This window comes from Protobothrops mucrosquamatus, unplaced genomic scaffold (assembly GCF_001527695.2).
Source record: "Protobothrops mucrosquamatus isolate PMUCROS unplaced genomic scaffold, P.Mucros_1.0 scaffold1640, whole genome shotgun sequence".
Classification (NCBI taxonomy): domain Eukaryota; kingdom Metazoa; phylum Chordata; class Lepidosauria; order Squamata; family Viperidae; genus Protobothrops; species Protobothrops mucrosquamatus.
The window spans coordinates 93921-102400 of record NW_015387799.1 but is presented as its reverse complement, the minus strand read 5'-3'; the positions used below and the strand labels follow the sequence as shown (position 1 = coordinate 102400).

Below are 8480 nucleotides of genomic sequence, written 5' to 3'. Positions count from 1 at the left end.
TGCTTTTTATAACTAATATACATCACAAGATTCTTGCGCATGTAAGAAAATTCCTTTGAATCTCCTTATCTATCCTGGCGTTACATTTCGGCATCTCTAAGCTTGAACACACAATAGCACAATAGCTGGCAATTAGCCCATTAACTTTGTTACTTTGCAGGCAGGTAGAGAGCTATTGCATTTTAAAGCCATGGCTGAAAAACAAGAAGGGAAAGTTTTACAATACAAGGAGAGAGGGGGTGGGAGATGAGCGAAGTGTTGCAATTTCTTAGCTAGGCTTTCCCTTGAAACAACACAGTTTAAAGCAGGGATAGTCAACCTTGGCTCTTTTATGACTCGTGGACTTCAACTCCCAGAATTCTGGGAGTTGAAGTCCACGAGTCATAAAAGAGCCAAGGTTGACTACCCCTGCTTTAAAGTAATAGAAACATTTTCTTTGGTCAGCACAATTTAGAATACAATGGAGCATATACAGAAAGCAAGCAAAAATAAATGAACAATAGCTGTTATACATGAGAGATTGATTATACATAAAAGATTATATTTTGAAAGATTATACTTGGCTTGCTCTCTACACAGCCGAATACCGAGCTCTGGATTGAATCCAGAGCTCGATCCTCTGCTGTAGAGATCTTGCAGAACTGAGCTATGGATTGAATCCATAGCTCAGTTCATGGCTGCACAGGCATTTTGGAAAGGCCTGTGCCTGAGAAATGCAGGCCTGGCTGCAGAAGACGCTGAAGAAGAAATGGGCCAGTGAGGAGAGACCTGGCTGCAAGGTAAGTGGGTGCGGGGCGCGTGGGGCAGATGCACACTCCTACCCCCACCCTAGCCTGATTTTTAAGTGTGCCTTGCCCCCAAACTAGGGCTTATTTTTGGCCCACCCCCCAAAATCAAGCTAGGGCTTATTTTCAGGGTAGGCCTTACTTTCGGGAAAACACGGTATCAAGGGAACATTTAGTGCAAAGATGGACATGATAAAGGACAAAAATGATACAGACCTAACAGAAGCAGAAGAGATTAAGAAGTGGCAAGAGTACAAAGAAGAACTGTGCAAGAAAGATCTTAATGTCCCTCATAACCATGATTGTGTGATTGCTGACCTTGAGCCAGACATTCTGGAATGTGAAGTCAAGTGGGGTTTAAGAAGCATTACCAACAACAAAGCTAGCAGAGGTGACAGTATTCCAGTTGAGCTATTTAAAATTCTAAAAGATGCTGCTATTAAAGAGTTGCACTCAATTTGTGAGGAAATTTGGAAAACTCAGCAGTGGCCATAGGATTGGAAAAGATCAGTTTATATTTCAGTTCCAAAGAAGGATAATGCCAAAGAATGTTCAAACTACCATGCAATTGCATTTATTTCACACTTAGCAAGATTATGCTCAAAATCCTACAAGCTTCGCTTCAGTAGTATGTGAACTGAGAACTACCAGAAGTACAAGCTGGGTTTTGAAGAGGCAGAGGAACCAGAAATCAAATTGTCAACATTCACTGGAGAAAGCAAGGGAATTCCAGAAAAACATTTGCTTCTGCTTTATTGACTATGCTAAACTTTTGATTGTGTAGACAACAATAATCTGTGGTAAGTTCTTAAAGAGATAGATGTGCCATACAGAAGCCTGTATGCCAATCGGTCCATAAGCAACATTTCGAACCAGACATGGAACAATCAGTTGGTTCAAAATAGGGGAAAAGATATGACTGTATATTGTCACTCTGCTTTTAACTTATATGCAGAGTACATCATGCAAAATGCCAGGTTGGATGAATCACAAGCCAGAATTAAGATTGCCAAGAAAAATATCAACAATCTCAGATATGAAGATGATACCATTCTAATGACAGAAAGTGAAGTGAAACTAAAGAGCCTCTTGATGAGGGTGAAAGAGGAGAGTGCAAAAAGTTGGCTTGAAACTCAACATTAAAAAAACTAGGATCATGGCATCTGGTCCCACCACTTCCTGACAGAAGGGAAAGAAATGGAAGCAGTGACAGATTTTATTTTCTTGGGCTCCAAGATCACTGCAGACTGTGACTGCGGCCATGAAATTAAAAGACTTTTGCTCTTTGGGGGGAAAGCTATGGCAAACCTAGACAGCATATTAAAAAACAGAGGCATCACGTTGCCAACAAAGGTTCATATAGTCAAAGCTGTGTTTTGACTATATGGACTACGAGATCTGGATCATAAGAAAGGCTGACACCGAAGAATTGATGCTTTCAAATTGTGTTAAAGAAGACTCTTGAAAATCCCTTGGATTGCAAGATCAGATCTGTCAATCCTAAAAGAAATTAACCTTCATTGTTCTTTGGAAACACAATACTGAAGCTGAAGCTCAAATATTTTGACCATTGAAAAGACCCTGCTGTTGGGAAAGATAGATGGCAAAAGGAAAAGAGGATGGCAGAGGATGAAATGGTTAGATAGTGGATTGACACAGTGGGCATGGGTTTGAATACCAGGACATTGTTTGAAGGAACTAAAAGCCAAGGTTATTAAAAGTGCAGGAAAGGAATATAGCAGTGGTGGCGAACCTATGGCACGCGTGCCAGAGGCGGCACGCGGAGCCCTCTCTGTGGGCACGCGCCATCGCCCCAGCACACGTGGTCTCTAAAAGTTCGCTCCATGCGAGGGTTTGGGGCGGCAGGAGCAGGACGCTCCGTGCGGGGGTTGGGGCAACGGAAGAACGCTCCGTGCGGGGGTTGGGGCGGCGGGAGTATGCTCCGTGCAGGGGTTGGGGCTGCAGGAGAACAATCCATGTGGGGGTTGGGGCTGCGGGAGCAGAACACTCCGTGTGGGGGGGAGCAGAACGCTCCGTGCAGTAAGTAAACTTTAAAGACAGTTTTAAAAGTATGGCAGTATTCGAGAAAATCCTGTCCCTTACAGGGAATCAGGTTTTTTCTCTCCACTCCCTTTGGCTGTTCCCTGCCAGACCGTCTGGGAGCAAAAAGCCAAGGAGAGAGGAGAGACGCCTCCTTACGTGGGATGGGCGGGGGGAGGAGAGTTTTGCTGCCAGACTGTTTTGCTTGATGCAGCAGAATGGGAAGGATCGCCATTCTGCAGTAAGTAAACTTTAAAGAGAGTTTTAAAAGTATGGCAGAGAAAATAATCCACCTTATGTGGGATCAGGTTTTTTTTTCTCCACTCCCCCCCCCTCCCCGCATACCTCAGTACCTACCAGGGCTGCCAGCTACTAGAGCAGGTCATTAGGCCACCGCCCAGATCTGCATGCCCGCCCAGCACAAAGGAGATGAAGCAGTCAGCTAGGAGCTTAGGCTTAGAGGTGGTAGAGCACACCCAGGGCCAGCAGGCAAAAGACCACCCCAAGCAGGAAAAGCCAGATCCACCCAGGCCCAGCAGAGATGGAGAGAGGCACACAAGCCTAGCTGGGACTGGGGGGCCATGGCGCCGATGGAGATCGGGCTTTCTCCGCTTGGGGTAGCCTTTGGCTTGCTGGACGTGGGCATGCTTTATCACCTCTACTGCCCTGCCCCCTGCCTCACCTTGTGTTGCTTTGCCTCACCCTGCAGGACGAGCCTCCTGCCCACCGTCCCACCTGCCAGAGACCTCCTGGATCTCCCCCAACCCTGTCTGGCCCCCACAGGTGTCCGGCCCCATGAGTAACATTGAGGTGGCCACGCCCACCCAGGCCACGCCCACCCATGCTACCATGACCACCATAGCCACGCCCACCATAGCCACGCCCGCTATGTGGCCACTCCCACTCTGGCCACGCCCCCGGCACTCGGCAATGTGTAAGTGGGTTTCGGGTTGCAGTTTGGGCACTCGGTCTCAAAAAGGTTCGCCACCACTGGAATATAGAGTTGGCTTATTTGATGAAGGTTAAAATAGATATGTAGTTATCTCTGGTAGCCGTTAATGGACTTTGAATAACAAGGCTTTAAGAAATATAGAAAGAACAGAGCATTGCTGTTTTAAGAGATGGTGATAAGCTATGAAGGGGTAAGTTACTTTTTTATATTTTGTTCTTTTTTGTACTCCCTATTTTTATTTTTATATTTTTATAGTTTATATTAGTTTTTATTTTTCCTAATTGTAATGTTTAATAAAAAATATTATAAAAAAGAGAAAAAGGTGCTTATGATTTATGAGTTTGTAGATTAGAAAAAGTAGCTTATGGAAAGAGGGAAAATATCAAGTAACCTTCAAGAGAGAGGGTAAAATATAAATTGATTTATAACTGCTGTTAAAAAGATCGGAAGCTGTTTCTTAAAATCCTTTTTCATTTCTTTTTCTAATTTTCTTAGGTATTTGCTATTGTTATTTTCTTTATTTCTTTTCTAATATTTGTATTATCTTGTTAAAAATGTTCTCAATAAAGATTATATTTACAAAAAGAGTCTCTATTCCTGAGAAATCCCTATGGAAGTTTGATATTTTTCATTGATCTGCATTATTCTGCCATTGTTAGAAAAATGTTTGTACATGAATATATTTCAGATGAACGCCAAGGATTCTTTGGAGTTGCATTTCAATAGCTACTGTTCAATATACTGAACTTTCAGAAAAACATATACCGTATATACTCGAGTATAAGCCGAGTTTTTCAGCACATTTTTTGTGCTGAAAAATGCCCCCCTCGGCTTATACTCGAGTCAGCGTCTCGAGAACTGAGGAAAGTGAGTACCGTAGTTCTTTTTTTGGGGGGGGGGGGAAATCTATGCAATCACTAAAAGGCTTAATCTATATCCAATAACGTCACAAAATAGTTTTAGGCGGCAGTCTTACAAATGTGCATGAGCAAAATGAGTTTCGCGGTTCGGTTTCAGTAGAAATAAACAGGCTTACCGTAAGTTGTTCGTGGCTCTGCAAACATGGATGGAGAACTGAGCTGACTGAGCGTCTGCCTGCTTCTCCCTCAAACCCTCCAGTTTCCTTCATTCCAGCACGCCGAGGGGGGCTTTTTCTTTTTTAGCTCCTTTTCATTCTCCCGTTCTTCCTCCCTTCTCCACTTTGAGCCCGGCGGGGCCGCAACCTTCACAATTGCGCGCTGAATAACTTGAGGCAGGTGTGCGCCCCGCGGGAAATCCTCGGGGACAGGGTGGCGCTGCGACGGGTGGAGGCTCGCGCCGCCTCTCGGCGCACAAAGTCAGGAGAGGCTCAAGTTTTATTTTTTGGCTTGGGGCTCGGGGTGGGCTGGAAGGGTGTGGAGAGGAGCCCAGAGGTGAGGGGCCCGTCCCCGGACGGCGCCACGGTTCCGTGTGTCCGAGCGCGAGGGAGTGTGCAGCGAGCGCCCCAAAAGCTAGAAGCGTGGGGAGGGGATCGGGGAGAGAGACGGCGTGCGCGTGCGCTTGGGCCGACTGTGCCATATTGGAATGAGGTGGTGAGCGGAGCGCCGGTGAGCCTTGCCCGACCCCCGGCAGCGGCACAGGGCTGGAAAAACTCCCCCTAGGTAAGATGGGCGCGGGATGCCCTCGTTGGAAGGGCGGTGTGTGGTGTAGATGCTGGGTACGTTTTGCCGCCTGACTGACCGCCCGAAAGGTTTTTTTTCAGCTCCTGAAGTTTGATGCGGGAGACGGCGAGGGAGGGCGGTAGCAGCAGCGGTGGCGGCGGCAGAAGTAGCCGTTGCCGCTGTTGCCGCCAGGCAAGCAGGCGGAGCGCAGCGCCAGGGGAGGGTACGTTTTGCCGCCTGACGCTCCTGAAGTTTGATGCGGGAGACGGCGAGGGAGGGCGGTAGCAGCAGTGGTGGCGGCGGCAGAAGCAGTTGTTGCCGCCGCTGCCGCCAGGCAAGCAGGCAGAGCGCAGCGCCAGGGGAGGGTACGTTTTGCCGCCTGACCAGCTCCTGAAGTTTGATGCGGGAGACGGCGAGGGAGGGCGGTAGCAGCAGCGTTGGCGGTGGCAGAAGTAGCTGGTGCCGCCGCCGCCAGGCAAGCAGGCGGAGCGCAGCGCCAGGGGAGGGTACGTTTTGCCGCCTGACCGGCTCCTGAAGTTTGATGTGGGAGACGGCGAGGGAGGGCGGTAGCAGCAGCGTTGGCGGTGGCAGAAGTAGCTGGTGCCGCCGCCGCCAGGCAAGCAGGCGGAGCGCAGCGCCAGGGGAGGGTACGTTTTGCCGCCTGACCGGCTCCTGAAGTTTGATGTGGGAGACGGCGAGGGAGGGCGGTAGCAGCAGCGTTGGCGGTGGCAGAAGCAGCTGGTGCCGCCGCCGCCAGGCAAGCAGGCGGAGCGCAGCGCCAGGGGAGGGTACGTTTTGCCGCCTGACCGGCTCCTGAAGTTTGATGCGGGAGACGGCGAGGGAGGACGGTAGCAGCAGCAGTGGCAGCGGCAGAAGTAGCTGCCGCTGCCGCCGCCACCAGGCAAGCAGGCGGAGCGCAGCACCAGGGGAGGGGGAGCAAGCGGCGAGCGCTTCCCTCCGATGCCCGGGCTGGAGCCACCGTGGCCGCCGCTGCCGCCATGCCGCTGCAGTAGGAGCGCCAATTCTGTGCGTGGGCGGCGCTGGTGCCGCTCTCCACGCAAGTTCTCGCGGCCCGGGGGAGGTGCGCGTTGCGTCGGGGAAGGTCTGGGCCCGGAAGGGGGTGCCAGGTTGACTCTTTCCCTCTCGCCTTTGCTGCCCTGATGCGGTCGCGAAAAGTTGCGAGGCGGTGGGCACGGAAGCTCCCTTTCCCTTTTCTCTCTGCCCCTTTCCCGACTCCGGGGTTGTTCCGAGCAAGAGGGGAATCTCTGCTGGCCTCCCGCGGTTCCCTCGGAGTCTGAATGGGTCACCAGCCAAGCACTTGGCTGACACTTTTTTTTCCCCCTCCACATTCAAGTAGTCTACGGGTCGGGAGAATCTCGTTTCAAGGTAACTTCCCATGAACTTTTTGTGGCCATGTGTATTCTTGGAGGGCCGGTTGGTTGAGAAGTCGTCGTCCCCCCCCCTTTTTTTAAAAAACTTAAATATGGCTTCATTTGAAGAGAAGAGGCCTCATGAACTATTTGGCTGTTTTTCTGTCTTCTCACTACACCGCCCCTGCCCCCCCCCATGGCGGCGTATGTGATCTTTAAACTCTCATTCCGGGACTCTGTCGGGACTGCTGCTTGCTCTAAAAAGCGCTACGTTGTTCGGTGAGATGTTAATCCGATTACAACTTCACATAACAACCTGGTTATACACCTTATGCATACTTCGGGGACTAAATCTTAAGGATGGTCGGATCCGCAGCTGCTGCGCACGTTGTTTTCATTAAGTACAGTGCCACAAACTTAACACTAAGCCCAGCCCCAGTTTCCATCTTACAAGTGTTGCTAATGTCTTCTCCTGCGGGATTCTGCTTTCAGTTGAAAAACAACTGCTCGATATGCTCTGCTGTTTTACATTTACCAGTAGCTGCCTCATTTCCCACCCTAGGCTTATACTCGAGTCACCATTTTTTCCCAGTTCTTTTTGGTAAAATTAGGACCCTCGGCTTATATTCGGGTCGACTTATACTCGAGTATATACGGGTAAGTCTGAATTTGGCATACATTCCTATTAAAACATCATTCCTATTAAAAATACCATTGTCTATCTGCATTTATTTATTGAGATAGTATATATCCAATTAGAATATGTGCAATCAGAATGCATTTTTTACATTTGTATTTCTTAATTAGTTGGCTTCCTGAAGCTCAAGTCATTCAGAAGGCTTTGAATTCAGCTGCTACTAATGTTTATCAGTATGGACGAGAATGGATAACACATAAGGTAATGATGAGATTCTCTTTGGAGATTAATGTTCTGCTGCTTCTTACTTTCTTTTCAGAAAGATTCATGACTGCAAAAATAAACTTTGATCTATATTTAATATTGACAGTTTGCAAATAGTTTGTCTTTAAATATTAATGAAACATACCTTTTTTGCTATTATTTATCCGATTTCATAGTAGTCTGCAAAATAAAACTACAAAAAGTATGTTAAAAATAGATATATTAAATTATCTAGATTAAAACTATAAACTTGCAGTTGTTATTAAACTATAATTTGTAAATGTTAAATAAGCTTTTTTATTCTCCTCTCCCTTCTAATTCATTATGAGATCAGGTTTTAACAGTTTATTTGTTTATCTGCTAAGTCCAATAAAAGACTTGCACAAGCTTATTTGGAAAATATACATTAGTCTTTATTAAGCAGTATTAACTGAGCAAAAAACCCTGTTCTGAACATAATGCAGTTCTGGATTTGATAATCTAAATTCTGCTACTCTATTTGTTCCCTTTATATATATTCTGATTACTGTCATGATTTAATTATATCAACCAAAGCCATAACAACTGAAATTATTATTGTTACAATTTAAATATTATTTATTTATTTATTTATTTATTTTATTAAATTTATATCCCGCCCTTCTCCTTACGGACTCAGGGCGGCTAACAATCAGATAAAATACAAAAATACAGTACACATTTAAAATTAATTAAAAAGAAATATTTAAATCTGATCCGATTAAAAGTGATTAAAACCCCTTTAAAATCCCTTAGGCCAGTCCCGCAAGCTGG

At 46.9% G+C, this 8480-nt stretch overlaps 1 protein-coding gene across 1 annotated transcript in view; it reads left to right on the top strand.

Moving 5' to 3' along the window:
* Positions 1 to 968: 968 nt before the first annotated feature.
* LOC107293524 (transmembrane protein 245) overlaps positions 969 to 8480 on the top strand; it is an 86518-nt gene continuing 79006 nt past the window's right edge. The window contains exons 1-2 of the mRNA XM_015822678.1: positions 969 to 1135; positions 7595 to 7685. Of these exons, the coding sequence (XP_015678164.1) occupies positions 969 to 1135; positions 7595 to 7685 (258 nt within the window). The remainder of the gene's footprint in view (positions 1136 to 7594; positions 7686 to 8480) is intronic.